Genomic DNA, 15,860 nt, shown 5'->3' on the forward strand with positions numbered 1-15,860 from the left:
TTCATGTGTTTGGGCCCAATCCATCCCAGAATGCACTCTGTTCCTACCCAGAATGCACAGTGAAATCGCCTCATGCGCTTTTGAGCAACTTAATGCAAGTGGATGGGAGGAGAACTCGGGTGCCGTCTCTATTCATATATACTCTAAGGTTTAGACTCTGAACCTCAACACTCGAGTTTGCGGGTCAGCAGTGATTGACCAAATCACTGCCCCTCTCCCCCTGGCTTCCAGCTATATTGTCCTCTCATTTATGCCAGAGCCAACATGAGGCTCTCTCTGCTGCTTCTCCCGCAGCCTACAAACTGTTGTTTTCCTCAAGTGACCTCTCAGTCCGACCTTTGTCATCGGATTGCACTGAGCTGGGAATCCTCAACTTCCCACTTCCACTGTCATTAGCCATGCTGTCCACCCCTTGTCCCGGGAGACCTGGACACGTTGTTGGTAATTGATTTTCTTTCTCCCTGCCGCTTCCTCGCAGCCCTCCTCCCACGGGACCGTTAGTTCCACCAGGATGATTTTCTTTCCCTGATAACTGCCCTAAACAAACAACAAACAGTCTATAGGCTGTCAAATGGTATTTGTTAAAATAGGCTCTAAACAAACATTAAAAGTCCATAGACTTGGCTGACACATTTCCGAAAGCCATGCATTGGATAATAATAACTAGAAACGTGCAATTCTGGGAAAGTGCAAGTGTGGTTTGCACCGACAATTTCATGCTTTGAGTCGTACAAGCAGGGACGTGCAGAGAGTGTCAGAGAGGCAGGGGCTGAAGTAAGAACGCACTTTTGGACAAAAATAGCAAAAATAGCTGATCTACAAGCTCACAACGCAACGCGTTGTGAGCTTGTAGATCTGCTTGTAGATCTGCTTTTTTATAGCAGATCTACAAGCCATTGTAGCCATTTTATATATCATTTTTTTTCGGGGCACAACCCATGCAGCACTCTTTAGCTAGTGGAGATACGGTGCAACGACATGGATTTCTAAACAAATTTGTTCAATGCAAAATGCTGTGTTCAAGTTCAGGAGACAATTCTCCTGAATGCTGCCTTCCGGCATGGCATGGAAAAGAGTGGCATTTGCATTTCTTTCACCGTAGTACAGTAAATGCTGCATTCGTGGTCTGGAGACTGGAGAGGGCAGTTGCTTTACAGACGGGTAATATGGCAGGGGCTGAAGCCCCCTTTGATGTCTATGTGTGTATGTCTCTGCGTACAAGTACCTCAAGTACAGTATGATGATGATGATGATGATGATGATGATGATGATGATGATGATGATGATGATGATGATGATGATGATGATGATGATGATGATGATGATGATGATGATGATGATGATGATGATGATGATGATGATGATGATGATGTATTGACCCACATGACGTCACAGGGACCTTGTTTTCCCTGCCTGTACCTCTTCATATATTTCTTCATGTCACGTCATCCTTCTTCATGTGAACTGTAACTCTGAGAGTTATGAGGGTCCTTGAAATTAAAACTCAGACCCGTGTGAAGTGAGGGGCGCTCCGCTCTTATTATGATTATACACCATCATAAATCATCTCGTAGCCAACCCATGTGATTGGTTGGCAAAATTTACGTCATATTTGGCGGACATTTGACCTAGTTTCAGGTCAAATGTCAAATGCTAGCGCCCCTCAAACATCTTTGAGAACCACTGTACACTCAATGGAACAGAGCCTTAATTAGTCATCAGTGACACCCATGAAGGACGTTGGAAGAGGCCGTGTTTGCTTGTAGTAGCCTATAGTTGTCTAGATGTTGAATGTGCACTATAGACTATACTATCACTGTGACGTAAGCAAATACTCTGTCCAATCAAATATGGGAATGTTTGGAGCTATAAATAAACGTGCCAGCGCTCCTCTCCGACTATTCGTTAGATAGAGAAGTAGGATAGTTTTTTGAATTATACATTCACAGTCTAGTATAGTGTGTGCACTATACTAAGATCACCCGACCCGGGAACACACCATGCATTTCCCCTTCTACAAGTCCCAGAAGTCACCGGTGGACATCGTCAGGAACCTGAAGGACAGCATGATGGTGTTGGAGAAGCACGACGACGTCTCCGACAAGAAGGTGGAGAAGGCCACGAAGGAGGTGTCGAAGAGCCTGGTGTCCATGAAGGAGATCCTCTACGGCACCGGCGACAACGAGCCCCGAGCCGCGGCGGTGGCCCAGCTCGCTCAGGAGCTCTACGACAGTGGCCTGCTCAGCACCCTCATAGCCAACCTGCAGCTCATTGTCTTTGAGAGGAAAAAGGACGTCGCTCAGATCTTCATCCATGTCCTGGGGCGTCGCATCGGCACTCGGATGCCCACGGTGGAGTACCTGTCCAGCCAACCAGACATCCTCTTCATGTTGCTCAAGGGGTACGAGTTTCCGGAACTGATTGCCCTAAACTGTGGCATCATGTTGAGAGAGTGCATCAGTCACGCCCCGCTGGCCAAGATCGTCCTGTGGTCAGAGCACTTCTATGACCTCTTCAGGTATATCGAGACGTCTACGGTCGTCACTGCCTCCGAAGCATTTAACACTTTTAAGCACTTGCTCACGAGACACAAGCTACTGAGCACAGAGTTCCTGGAGCAGCATTACGACAAGTTCTTCAGTGAATATGGGAAGTTACTCCACTCGGAGAATTATGTGACCAAAAGGAAATCCCTCCAGTTACTGGAAGAGCTTCTTCTCGACGGGCATAACTTCACCATCATGACAAAATACATCAGCCAGCCAGAGAATCTGAAGCTAATGATGAACCTTCTACGAGACGAGAGCCGTAACATTCAGTTTGAGACTTTCCATGTTTTCAAGGTGTTTGTGGCCAACTCCAACAAGACGCAGCCAATCCTGGACATTCTGTTGAAGAACCAGACCAAACTCATCGAGTTCCTCAGCAAGTTCCAGAACGACAGGACGGAGGACGAACAGTTCAATGAGGAGAAGATGTACCTGGTCAAACAGATCAGGGACCTGAAGAGGCCTGCTCCCCAGGAGGCTGCCTGAAGGTGGGCGTGGTGGAAGCAGAGGGCAAAAAGGACCCCCATTCAGGATACAAGACTGCTTGGACCCTTCAGCAAAGTTCTGCTGCTTAGGGGCGTTGATTTCTGAACAAATAGGAAGACCCTTTAGGCGACATATGAAATCCGACAAAGACAAACATGACCGTATCTATTCGTCAGCTCCCCTGCTCCTCAGTGGACATTGATTTATTGTTTTGTTTTTTGTTTTTTAGGAGAGGGAGGTCTGTAAATCAGAGGTTCAGGGATCTCCATCTATATACCTACTTACTTAGGCCTTTGTATTCCTTTCGGAACATAGGCCATTGATGAATCGCTTCCACCCTCGTCTGTCTTGCGCCATCCTCTCCAGCTGTTAACACGTCAGTCCCTTCTTTCTCTCCATCTCCATCTATATGGGCATGTTTTTTAACCACAGAGATTCCTTGATTTATATACAGTATCTACAGATGTAAACGGCAACTGGTGGGCGGAAGAATACAATGCAGTGTTTATAGGTTGTTTTTAGTTTTAGATTTAGTTTTAAAGCCGTGATCCCCCTAAACAACATGATCATCGGGTACTATGATAGACTCTATCTAGCGATATTGGAGTCAGACTTTGATGCTCTATCAGATAGAGCATCTCTATCAGATAGAGCATCAAAGTCTGATTCCAATATAAGTCCACCGGTTTGTGTATTTTTTTGTTTGTATTATAATCCCCATAGGGGGATCTTAGATCGCCTCATATAAGAACTGTGTTTGAAAAATAAACAATTCGTCCCAGTGGTTCCACTCGTATGGATATGAAGAATCAACAGACTGCGAGAAAACGCTAATATTACTGCTGCCGAATTAGTTGCATTTTCGCTAGAAACAGACTGTATCAAATGAGTGACTCGTAAACGATTCAGAGACACCTCCCTGACAATATCGCAGAGACAGTTTGTTTATTTTTGGACCACAATTCTTATATGAGACGATTTTAAGATGACCCCAATGTTATTCTCCATGGAGAAACATCCGGGAACCACGGGATGAACCAGGGGATGAACCAGGGGATGAACCAGGGGATGAACCAGGGGATGAACCAGGGGATGAGCGAGTGACGTCAGGACTTCGGAGTCTTTTTGTGGCCACACCGACCATTTCATTACGTATACCCCCCTTGTATATACTCCTTGTACACGCTCCTTCTTTATACTCGTGTATACCTGGTTTTCGCCTTAACACCACCCACCTGAACTGAAGCCACGTCCCCCCAGCTGCTGTTGTATGATATAAAGGGGAGGGGATGATTTTAGTGTGTCACTAAAGCGGTGTACGTATTTCGATGGGGCCTTTTGACTCAGGCTTTCAGGTTTGAGGAAGAAACCAAAAATATACACAGGGAATATTTGAATATTATAACCACACCCATCCCTGGGTGTGGTTATAATATTCAAATATTCCCTATATTAGAGTAATGTTAACTCCATAGACGCATAAAAAACTATGGCACCCCATCTTTACTTAGACTCCCTACAAGCTTCAACCCTTGCATACATGCTTCTCCAGACACCAGGGGCAGTATTATGCGTGTCTTAAGTACCAGGTCTTATTACTTAATTTAAGACCTGATCAATGCCATTTGGCTATTCTGAGTGGCCAAACAGCATTGACCACGCCTCCAGGTCTTAAGTTAAGTAATAAGACCTGATACTTAAGACACGCATAATACTGCCCCAGAACAGTATATGGCCCAGTCCATTTGCTGCAAAGCTTTGGTGACACCCCCTTCTTCCATGCAGGAGGGGTACAGCTAGTTGCAGTACAAATGGGCATCATCAAGGATGACCACAGTGGACAGTGTGTGTGTGTGTGTGTGTGTGAGCATCAGGCAGTGTTACACACGGACCAGGGAGACGGAGACTCCTGTCGATAAGGGCCTGGCAAAGTGACACTTGATGTTATTCAGCTTGCTGTCCTGATTCTCAGCCTTTTTAATTTCGAGGACCCCCAGGTTGATATGCATTATGCCACATACTTACTTACTTAATCCTCTTCGTCCCGGTGGAACGTAAGGCTGACTATCTGCCTCCATCTGGTCCTATCCTGTGACTATCTGCTTCCATCTGGTCCTATCCTGTGACTATCTGCCTCCATCTGGTCCTATCCTGTGCAGCATGTTGAGCCTCCATCGCCCCATGTTAGATTTGCCATCTTCAGTTCTGAGGTCACAGTTCTCCGTGAGGTCACAGTTCTCCGCCAGGTTGTTTTTGGCCTCCCTTGTTTCCTCTTTCCAGGTGGGGTCCATCTTAGGGCTACTTTAGGAATGCTGTTCTGATCCATTCGAGGGACATGTCCGAGCCATCTGAGCCGTCTGTTTTTGATTTCCAGTACCACATTGTAACAGTTTGTCCACTATATTGTTTTAATCTCTCGGACCCCAATCTAAGCTATAAAATCCTCAGTGCTATTTTAATGATACTACCCTTTTGGAGGGCATGGGTCGTATCCTTTCCTGTAGCAACAACCATTCAAGTATTTTTGAGGGGTGCCGGCTCCAATGCACCGCTTCGTGTGTATCTCTCCGTCTGTATCTCTCCGTCTGTCTGTTTGAGCACAGAATGTGGTCAAATGATTGGACATCATGTTGTTGACATCATCAGACGTCATCATTGTGACGAAAGTGTGATTTTAATTTAATAGACAAATAAAACAAGACAAACCAGTTTTACATAAAAGGCCTTTTCTACAAGGTTCTAATCTACACTCATACATACAGCATCTCCTTGGCCTGCTCCAGCATGTTTCTTCATAAATGGTAAACGGTGCATTTATATAGCACCTTTATCCAAGGCGCTTTACATAGATTGTGCATTACATTCACTCACACATTCATTTACCGATGGCGGCGGAAACCATGCAAGGCACCAACCAGCACATCAGGAGCAATTAGGGGTTCAGTGTCTTGCTCAAGGACACTTCGACACTGACTCTGGGGGAGCCCGGGTTCGAACTGGCAACGTTGCGGTTGCCATCCAGCCACTCTACCCCTGAGCCACCGCCGCCCCATCAAGGGTTATGTGGTTCTCGTGGATGCATCTATGAGCGACGGCGAGGCAATGGCCTCCATTAATACCTGAGAGAAATGTACTGCCGTAGCAGACAACCCACAGCACTCCAGGTTCAAACAAAATCCTTCTAAGGCCTCACTCAGACCTTTACTGCATTGCTGTATGCTTGTTGGCTGAATGTTGTGTAGTGTCATGGCCGCCCCAATGCATTTCCAATGGGAGTCACATGGTTTGACACAACATTTGTGTTGTATGAGGGGGAGGGGCACAGTCGAAACACAGCCGAAAGCCATACAACAGCTTGTAGTCCAAAATGTGGACTACAAACCATGTGACTTCCATTGGAAATGCATTGGGGTGGCCATGACACTACACAACATTCATCCAACAAGCATACAGCAATGCAGTAAAGGTCTGAGTGAGGCCTATGTGCAAGGCTCGAAGATATAAGTTGAGGTGAAGAAAATGCCAGCACTCATTGTATGTCCTTTTACATGATTTTATTGACCTCTGAGAATGAAAACGTACGCGTTTCGGCCTGTATGGCCTTCCTCAGCGTTTGTCCAATAATACCTGCCATTCATTTTTACGTAAATCTCGATGAGAGCTTTTATTTAGCTAAATGCCTGAAAGCAATTCAATCATGTTAAAGCATGCTAGAGCTGTTACTTAGCAGAAAATAATACCATCCTTTCAATTCCAAAATTCTTCCAATTGTTGTTTAATACAAATGCGTTGCAAACTACACAATACATTATTATACATCTTAACAGACACAGCACGGTTAAATTCTTGATATAATTTACTGTAAGTAAATCACACAAGTAATTTGCATACTTCACATTATTTAGTCGTGTCAAATATTTTATCCAGTGCACTTTCTGTGACATGGCTTTGTAAGAGGGGTTTACAAACCGCTCTGTAAACAGTTAAACCTGCAAAGTAGCCATTTGTGACCAGATTTGACTGAGAGCCTGCCATCGCGCAAATTCCAGCTTTTCACCAGACTAGAAAAACTTTTTTTTTCTTCTTCAAAGTGAGTTAATAGCACAGGCAGACTCTTCACATACTAGCATGTAGTATGCATGCATGTCTGAAAAAAGTGTCAGAGCTGAAATTGACATGTAAATATGAAATAAATGCTTAAACATGTAGCTAGGTGTAATGTTAGAGACCACAGAAGTGAACCTTTCAAGCCTGTTTTCTCAACTCGCCGTTTTCTGCAAGATATTACTCTATAAGCCATATCTCCAAAACTGGTGGGTCAAACTGAACATATGAAACGAAAATTTTAAAAAATCCAATGGCAGTCCCTCAGTCAAATTTGGTCACATTTGATTTGGGTAATTTGTGGTAACTTTGTGAATCTAGGGAGGTAAACCTGTGCAAGTAACCAATGGGTGATTTGGGTACAGAGTTCTTGCATCTAGGGGGCCGTGTTCTAGCGTGTACGTGTGCACCGTACCGTGCCGTACCTGCGCATGCATGTCAATTACTTTTGGTACCACACTGTGGTACCAGCATGACACAACTGGATATTAGCCCACATGGTGAGTCAGCGGTCACTCACTCAACTCAATGAATGCCATGCCAATGGGAGCTGATTTGAAAAAATAAAAACAAAAATAAAAATCAGCCAATTTCAACGTATTTTGTGTTTTTCTTGTGACTATTCCACCAGCATATAAAATAATTCTCTTGTAAAACATTTTAATAATAGTTTATCATCTTTCTTCCATAAGATACGGGGGCTGAGCCCCACTAGAACATAGATACCAGCCAGGTGGGCAGCCATTAAGCCCCAAAACCACACCAATGACTACTTACGCAATAAATTTGCTGCAAATGTATTCTGTAAGTAGTAGGAAGTAGGCGTGGCTGGTGGTGATTTTGGGTGGGGCCTATAATACATCCTTTAGTATAATAATAATAATAATAATATAGAAAATGCTCCACAACACCACAAGTTACCAACAACAAAACAGGAGTCCCACACACAGCACCCGTCCGTCCCTCCCTCTCCCCCCTCTCTCTCTCTCTCTCTCTCTCGTGCGTTTATTTTGGACATGCAGAGAAGTTGAGTGCCGGTTAGTTACGCAAGCGTATTTTCACGGCCTGAGGCAGGCCTAAGGGCTGAGCAGAATCTGCTACATAGAGAGATATTTGCCCTATTTTCACGACTTTTCAAAAATAGCTAAAGTATGACATAATGTTTACCCATTTAGACCTGACGTCGAAATAAAAAAAACGTTCGCTCTGAAAGAATATATATGCAAAGATTTGTTGCCGCATTTTTACGATTTTTCAAAAATAGCAGACCTACAAGCTCGTAGCGCGCCACTCGGTGGCGCGCTATGAGCTTGTAGATCTGCTATTTTTCAATAGCTAAACTACAACATAATGCTTAGTTAAAACACCAAAAGGGGTTCCCGTCCAGAATGGGTTAAAACACAAAAATATATGTAACTTGGGAAATATTTAAGTGGCTGAACAGTGAGGCCAAGATTAAAGAAGACCACGAAAAGGCCAAAAAAAGCTAAACTGTCAAAAGAGGAACTACCGTAATCCTTTCAAATTACAGGAGACAAACACCGGAGGTGAAATTAATAGCCTTTCAATTTCCACTGATTAAGAAGCACAGGCTACACAGGCTAATCCACAAGACAATATTCATTTGATGGTGTGTTCAGTTCACTAACATTTACATACATTATGCACAAAATTCATATTGCAACATACAAGGAGCAATACCATGAGGGAGGGAGGGAGGGAGGGAGGAACAGGACATCTGACACTGTAAACATTAATTTCCAGTCAACACCTGAGAACTGTAAATCATCACAATATAACACAGCATAAACCTGCTCTTCACATCATGTGTAGTGTACATACTGTACAATCATACATATAGTATTTCACCTTATGTACAAAAACTGAGACATTTAGTCTGAGGTACGTTTACCGATCATGCTCGCACTTCCACATACAACTAGTACGGTGAAAATCTTCTGCAACATGACATTTGGTTGGCAAATATTAAAACACTGTCTGAAATGCCTTGTTCTTATACAGTCTTCTGTATTATAGCTGGTTCGTTGCTCCGGGTAATATGTCAGCTTTTTAAAAACAACATTAAACAGAGATAGAGCCATACTGCAACATCCATCAACGTATGTTTTCATTAGTACACTGCAGTGACTTATATATATATATATATTAATAAAGACGTGCTGAAAAATTAATTGAAGCTGATCACAGATATTATACCACGTGGTACGTCACAGTCTAGAACAAAAACGCAGTGCTTTTGGACTGATAATTGAATACATCTGGTCTGATAAGTTTAGGCGACACTTAAAATGAGTGACTGCTGACCAAACTAAGCACTCAGACAAAACTAAAAGCATCTGTAGTCCAAGAGATAAATTTCACAAGCGGGAGTTTTTTTTATTTTTGTCGTCTCCTCTTTGGAATGCTATCTGGCAGTAATTCAGTGGAATGTAATGCTCCGAAGTAAATATGGCTGTCAGAAACAGCTAAGTGCATTGAGCGACATGAGTATATGTTGCTCAGCCTAGCGTGTTTCATTGATATACTTTCCATTGGTCCCCTAAGATATCAGCAACATACTGTGTAAGCTCATTAGGTTGAGTGGTTTGAGCCACTGTGCAACACACCCTTTTAATAAACATATTGGTTCAATAGGATGCCGCTCTCTGCCTAAGCACTCGTTGACCAAGAGTTATATTACCTCTTGTGCCAATAAAATTGCCTGAGGCCATGCTGGAAGACCTCTCTCTGTGGAGGGTTTTAACCAGTAATGACAGTGAGTTACAGGTCTGTCATGTCTTTTTTTTATGCATTTGATGTATTACCATGTGTTGTTCTTGCTTACTGTAAATCGCTCTGGATTAAGAACGTCTGCTAAAATGCCTAGATTGTCAATTGTAATAGTCTTTTCTCAATGACCAGCTCGCTCGTTTTTGTGTTTTTACTTGATTAGATGGTGTTGATGTACAAATGAGAGGGAATGACATCAGACATGACTCATGATCTCCTGGACTCAGACCCATGTCACCACTAGAGGGCAGTGTCTGGGACTGCATTGCATGGAACGTATGCACAAGCAGGAGGACTAGGAAGGTTATCCAAAGCCTTAATGCATGGAAGGTAATGAAACATCTCACACGGTCTGAAGCACTGTGTTGACCGTAATAAAACATGGAAACATCACGACCTATATATAGTTCCAATGCTCAGTACTCAGCACACATGGATAAGAAACAACTGTCATTTCAACCTTTACAGAGACATGGTAGTAGTATGATTGTTCCAGCTATATAGCTGTATATCCGCCTGAACACTAATTGGCTGCATTATCCGGGCTCACGTTCAGATGGAAGATAGGTGCTCCCCACAGGCGGACGCCCGGCGTGGCGTAGGGCTGCATTTACTCAACATCGTGATCTGGGTACTGAAGTTGTTACCGTTGCTGCCGATAGACGGCTGCTGATATTTAGTGTCCGCAATCAGGAACCTCTGTAGCATCCACCTGCGCCACTTACGCCTAATCTCTCCCTGCACCTGCAAGTGTGTGAGAGAGATGAGACGGCGGGGCTTAAAATCAAACAGGATTTAAGTAGGCGGACAAACATTAGTAAACTGCGTAGTGCAGTAGACACTAAGGGGAGATTTATTGAACCTCTAATCAGTGTGTTTTGTAATCATGTTTGTATGCACACCTGTGTGTGTTTTGCTGCCTTACCTCTCCATTAAGAAAACAGTACAGGACGGCAACAACAAAACCCTAAACCCGAGAGAGAGAGAGAGAGAGAGAGAGAGAGAGAGAGAGAGAGAGAGAGAGAGAGAGAGAGAGAGAGAGATACAGTAATTGCACAAGTGAAATCCCCAGTGACAATAACTGTGACTTTGAAAATTACTGCCACACTGAGCACGATAGTTCAGCTGGGGAAATACTCTGATGATCTTATAATGATACCCAAATTCAGACCGACAGAAGTTCAGCCATTTTAGACGACCGGGGAAAGCGCCCCCAAGGGATAATCCGGTCAGTTAAGAACAGTCGTAAATTAAAAATATGTTTCCATTTCTAGAGAACATGCACTCTCGAGGGGACTTCAATTCAGCTCAAATATATGTGCCTCGGTTGCACACTTGAGTTTGGTGTCCGGTGTTTACATTGGATTCCATGCTCAGTGGCTCACTAAGAGCCGTACTGTCTTATTCAAACATACAAATTCAGTCACAGTACACTAATAAAACCATTCGCCGAGCTAATCTAACAGGTCATCATCCAGTCCACCTCACACTATGGGTACTCCTTCCAAACCAAGGCAAAAGCTGGCTTCACACGATGTTTCTGATTCAGTTCTCTTTTAGTGTTGCTAAAACACAAAATAGCACATATATGTCACACAGGATGTCAATGGTATGGTCACATATAAACCCCTATAAAAAAGATTGCTCAATACCGACAGCCAGTCAGCAAGAGAATTCATGAATGTATGTAAACTATGTATATAGACAATAGTTTAGGGCCCAATAAAAAAAAAAACTATATACCAAATTTCCCACCCCACAACCCCGGCTGATGGACTAACAGACTGTGGGAATCAAAACAAAGACAAAGGACATAGAATTCCCTTGATTAACCCATTTTTGACCTGAGATCAGATTTTCAGGTCAAATTCTAAATGTCTTCTACATCCTGACAGTTTTCTGAAAAAGCTATATTTCTGTCAGTCATTCTTCGATTTAAAAAAAATAGCAGACCTACAAGCTCGTAGCGCGCCACTCGGTGGCGCGCTATGAGCTTGTAGATCTGCTATTTTTCAATAGCTAAAGCATAACATAATGCTAACACCAAAAGGGGTTCCCGCCCAAAATGGATTAGAGACACTGGCATTCTGAAGCCTGCTACTGTTTGAGATTTAGGGTGCATCCAAATAAGTCCTTTTTTAGGAAGGTTCCCAACTGAGGGAATGAAATCACCTGGAAATATCTAAGTGGCAGCCATGATAAGAGCCGGTCAAATTCTTTGAATGCTAAAATGAAATGTGCTTCATTCCTTCCTTTCTCGTCTCCTTAGGGATCTTTTTACGGTTTTATTATTATTACCTATGCTGCTGCGTTGCCTGAAGGAAGCCGAACAAAGATACGTTTTACTCTAGTCTAATGTACCTGCACTCAAGATGAAACAGTGAAGCACAACCTTGAACCTTAGGGCATATATAGGGCACACTGAACCATCTTTTATAAAAAGGAAAGTAGATTTGCTCTCCCACAATTCAAGGGAGGGCGAGGTGAATTTACCGGTCGGCTCATGGGTCGGCCAGTCGGCTCATGGGTCGGCTCATGGGTCGGCCGGCGGCTCATGGGTTGGCCGGTCGGCCCATGGGTTGGCCAGTCGGCCCATGGGTCGTCTCATGGGTCGGCCGGCGGCTCATGGGTTGGCCAGTCGGCTCATGGGTCGGCCGCATGGGTTGGCCGGTCGGTCCATGAGCCGCCGGCCGACCCGGAGGGGCCTTCTGCCAATCATGATCAAACGGGGGCGGGCCTTGGTGTGTGTGCTGTTGGCCTGTCGCGTGTCCCCCACTGTAGTGCGTGCATGTGCACATCTTGTTACCGGGGCAGACTGGAGGGGGTTTCCAAATCACCCATTTAGGCCTGACATCGAAATATTAAAAAAGTCTTCTAAATCCTGACAGTTTTCTGAAATACCTGTTTCTATATCAGTGGTGCTCAATATTTCATGTCAAGGACCCCAAAATTATATGTAATTGGCTGCTAACCCCCATTTGAAAATATGATGTTCCAGGGACCCCCAGAAGCAAAGATTTGAGTAAAAAATAATTCTCTCTGAAAGAAATTTGCGCCAAATTTGCGCCACATTTTCACGATTTTTCAAAAATAGCAGATCTACAAGCTTGTAGCTAGGCACTCGGTGCCGCGCTATGAGCATGTAGATCTGCTATTTTAGCTAAAAGTATAACATAATGCTTAAAACACCAAAAGGGGTTCCCGTCCAGAATGGGTTAATACAAAACTTTTTGTTTTAACCAAAGACATATCACTTACACTACTGTACCTTTAAATAGGACTTAACATTTCTGATTATTCAGATGTACCCTTTTTTTATCTGACTACCTATGATCGTGCACTGTATGTGTTTTGATTTCATTTACCTGAAAAGATCCAAGAATAAGATCGAAGACCATTCTCACTTGGGGGTGAATGTGGTCGGGGATGAAGGCAAATATAATGTAATTCATCCCAAAGAGAGGTATCAACAGCAGTGTTGACTTCGCCAGCCTCCTGCAAGTAGACAGAGAAACTTAATGAGAAGATATTCTATCTCACATCCTAGTCAAAAGCAGAGTGGAAGCAATTCTCTGCCAGTGGATTTACATTTTGGGCAGGTAAGAATTACATTTTGGACAGGCAAGATGTGTTAATTGTCGTCCCTCCGCGCACAATCGTAACACTAAAGGTTTTCAAAGAGATATACCTGCCAGACGAGTAGTATACAAAGGCTGAAAAGCATGCATTTACATTCCAATTGGTCCACTAATAGTTCTCAGGTCTTGTTTTTGTCCTCTCTCTTTTCTCATTGTATGGATTTTGGCCAGGCCAGAAATGTATTTGGACAGGCGGACGCCTGCCCTCGCCTTATTGTAGATACGCCTCTGTTCTCTGCACTGTGCAAGAGATATCTCTACTCAACAGCAACATAATAGCAGCCAAAGCAATTTGCTATACGGTGCACGTAAACCGGATAAGATATGACCTTGAACCATTTATTGCATAATAAAAACCTAAAGTTGGGGCTGACATCTTTGGTTTTGAAAACGTACGAGTACTGATTGGATTCCTTTCTTCCGATGTCAGGACAGTTTATCTTCTGTCGGAGGATGCGGATTATACAAATGAGGAGGAAGAAGTTAACCTGCGGAGACAATAGAAGACATGAGTCATGACGTTCTCGACATTATGCAGCGTTGGAACACAACACAGGGCGGCCGAAGATGTGACTCACAAGTATGGTCATTAAAATGGGCGTTTTTATGATCCACCAGCGGTTGTCATCAATGGTGTCCCAGCATCTGTTGGAGCAACACAGCGACTATTTAATCACACCTTCAATCGTGTTGCGTTGTCACACCACTAACCCATAACATCTGTTGGAGCACACAGACTGTCGTTATCACACCACTAACCCAAAACACAGGCATCATTTCAGCAAAAACTTGATATTTCTCCTATAATGCCCAAAATAGGGATGCCAGGTTCAAAGTAGCCTCGGAAACCCAGACATTTTTATTTCCTGCAGGGAGAAAAAAAAAGTCTGGGTCCGAGTCCACTTCAATTCGGCATAGAGTAGCGCAAACATCACTCACTCTCTGCTGATTTCTGATCGTCTGCACCTTTGTTAAATTGACACACACACTCACACATATACACACACACACACACACTCCTCTCTCTCTCTGTCGCTCTAGTTAATTAGTCTCATGTCTAGCAGCTGCGCATAGTTTCTCCCGGCGGATCCTGCCGGGAGCTGCCTATGCCATAAAAAGCATAGGTGAGTTCCCGGCTAGGTTCAAAGTGGCTAATGGTTTCTGACAAGTAAACATGTGTCTTCTGTCATTGATGTCTTGTATTGTTGTGCACTATTTCAGGGGTTCTCAACGATTTTGGCTGGGGACCCCCTGGGGACCCCCTGGGGACCCCCGGAAAGGCTTTGGCCATGTCTCGCGACCGACGCCACGCCCCCTCCCCACCCCCGATGCAATCAGCGCTGATCTTCAAAAACAACAAGTGGAGAAAATATGCATAAGACCTCAATTTTGAGTTCAAATGCAAACGCTCGTCTCAATTTGAGTTCAAATGCCAAACGCTCGTGGGTCCCCTGGAACCCCAAATGACATGATACACCCTGTGCTCCAAATCACAATTCTGGTGCCTGGCAGCGAGGGTGTCGTTGCCTGTTAGAATGGTTCACTATAGGGCCGGGCTACACTGTTAGAATGGTTCACTATAGGGCCGGGCTACACTGTTAGAATGGTTCACTATAGGGCCGGGCTACACTGTTAGAATGGTTCACTATAGGGCCGAGCTACACTGTTAGAATGGTTCACTATAGGGCCGGGCTACACTGTTAGAATGGTTCACTATAGGGCCGAGCTACACTGTTAGAATGGTTCACTATAGGGCCGGGCTACACTGGGGACAGTACGCTGCCACTAGCATCACATCACCTGCAGGCTTTCCACCTCGGAGGAAAGCCTGGTCTGTGTTTCTAAATCGCCATGTGATCCATTTTAGACCGGATGTTAAAATAAAATAAAAAACGAAGAAAAAAAAACTTTATTATTCTCGTTTCTCGGTTTCTGGCTATTGATCACGGGGGAATTGCGGGTACTTCTTATTCCGGTTTGTGGTTTCCTGCATAATGACTCCAAATCAGTGACTACAACATGACGTAAATTAACATCCGCTCTCGACCGGATCATAAAACCCTTAATGCAATAATCAATGGAACCCGACTGCAGTGAGCAGGTTGAGCATAAGCTCTGCGCGTGAATTCTTTTTTTTTTGCTCTAAGTGCTCTATTTTTCCACGTGTACCCGCCCTGCCCGGGGGTTTACGCAGCCAGCCCCTCAACTCGGCCTTCAGAGGAAAAACAAAAACAGTAAATACGGAACTCCCTGCAGGACGGACGAATTGTCGGTGCAGCCACTTAGCTGCTCA

At 44.1% G+C, this 15,860-nt stretch overlaps 3 protein-coding genes across 3 annotated transcripts in view; 1 reads left to right on the top strand and 2 right to left on the bottom strand.

Annotated features, from left to right (window-relative positions):
• Positions 1-15,860, bottom strand: part of LOC306929686 (crystallin J1A-like) — a 163,672-nt gene that overhangs the window by 65,000 nt on the left and 82,812 nt on the right. The window lies entirely within an intron of this gene.
• LOC306929675 (calcium-binding protein 39-like) lies at positions 2,001-3,035 on the top strand (the record flags this gene model as incomplete). Its single annotated transcript, XM_079510297.1, has 1 exon — positions 2,001-3,035. One exon carries the CDS (start codon positions 2,001-2,003, stop codon positions 3,033-3,035), a length of 1,035 nt encoding a protein of 344 aa, XP_079366423.1.
• LOC306929666 (vasoactive intestinal polypeptide receptor-like) overlaps positions 8,562-15,860 on the bottom strand; it is a 46,788-nt gene continuing 39,489 nt past the window's right edge. The window contains exons 9-13 of the mRNA XM_079510290.1: positions 14,146-14,212; positions 13,964-14,055; positions 13,295-13,424; positions 10,855-10,896; positions 8,562-10,673 (exon numbers count right to left, since the gene is read on the bottom strand). Coding sequence (XP_079366416.1) covers positions 10,482-10,673; positions 10,855-10,896; positions 13,295-13,424; positions 13,964-14,055; positions 14,146-14,212 — 523 coding nt within the window. The 3' untranslated portion in view covers positions 8,562-10,481. The remainder of the gene's footprint in view (positions 10,674-10,854; positions 10,897-13,294; positions 13,425-13,963; positions 14,056-14,145; positions 14,213-15,860) is intronic.

The sequence above is a fragment of the Electrona antarctica genome, assembly GCF_951216825.1.
Source record: "Electrona antarctica genome assembly, chromosome: 1".
NCBI classification, from domain to species: domain Eukaryota; kingdom Metazoa; phylum Chordata; class Actinopteri; order Myctophiformes; family Myctophidae; genus Electrona; species Electrona antarctica.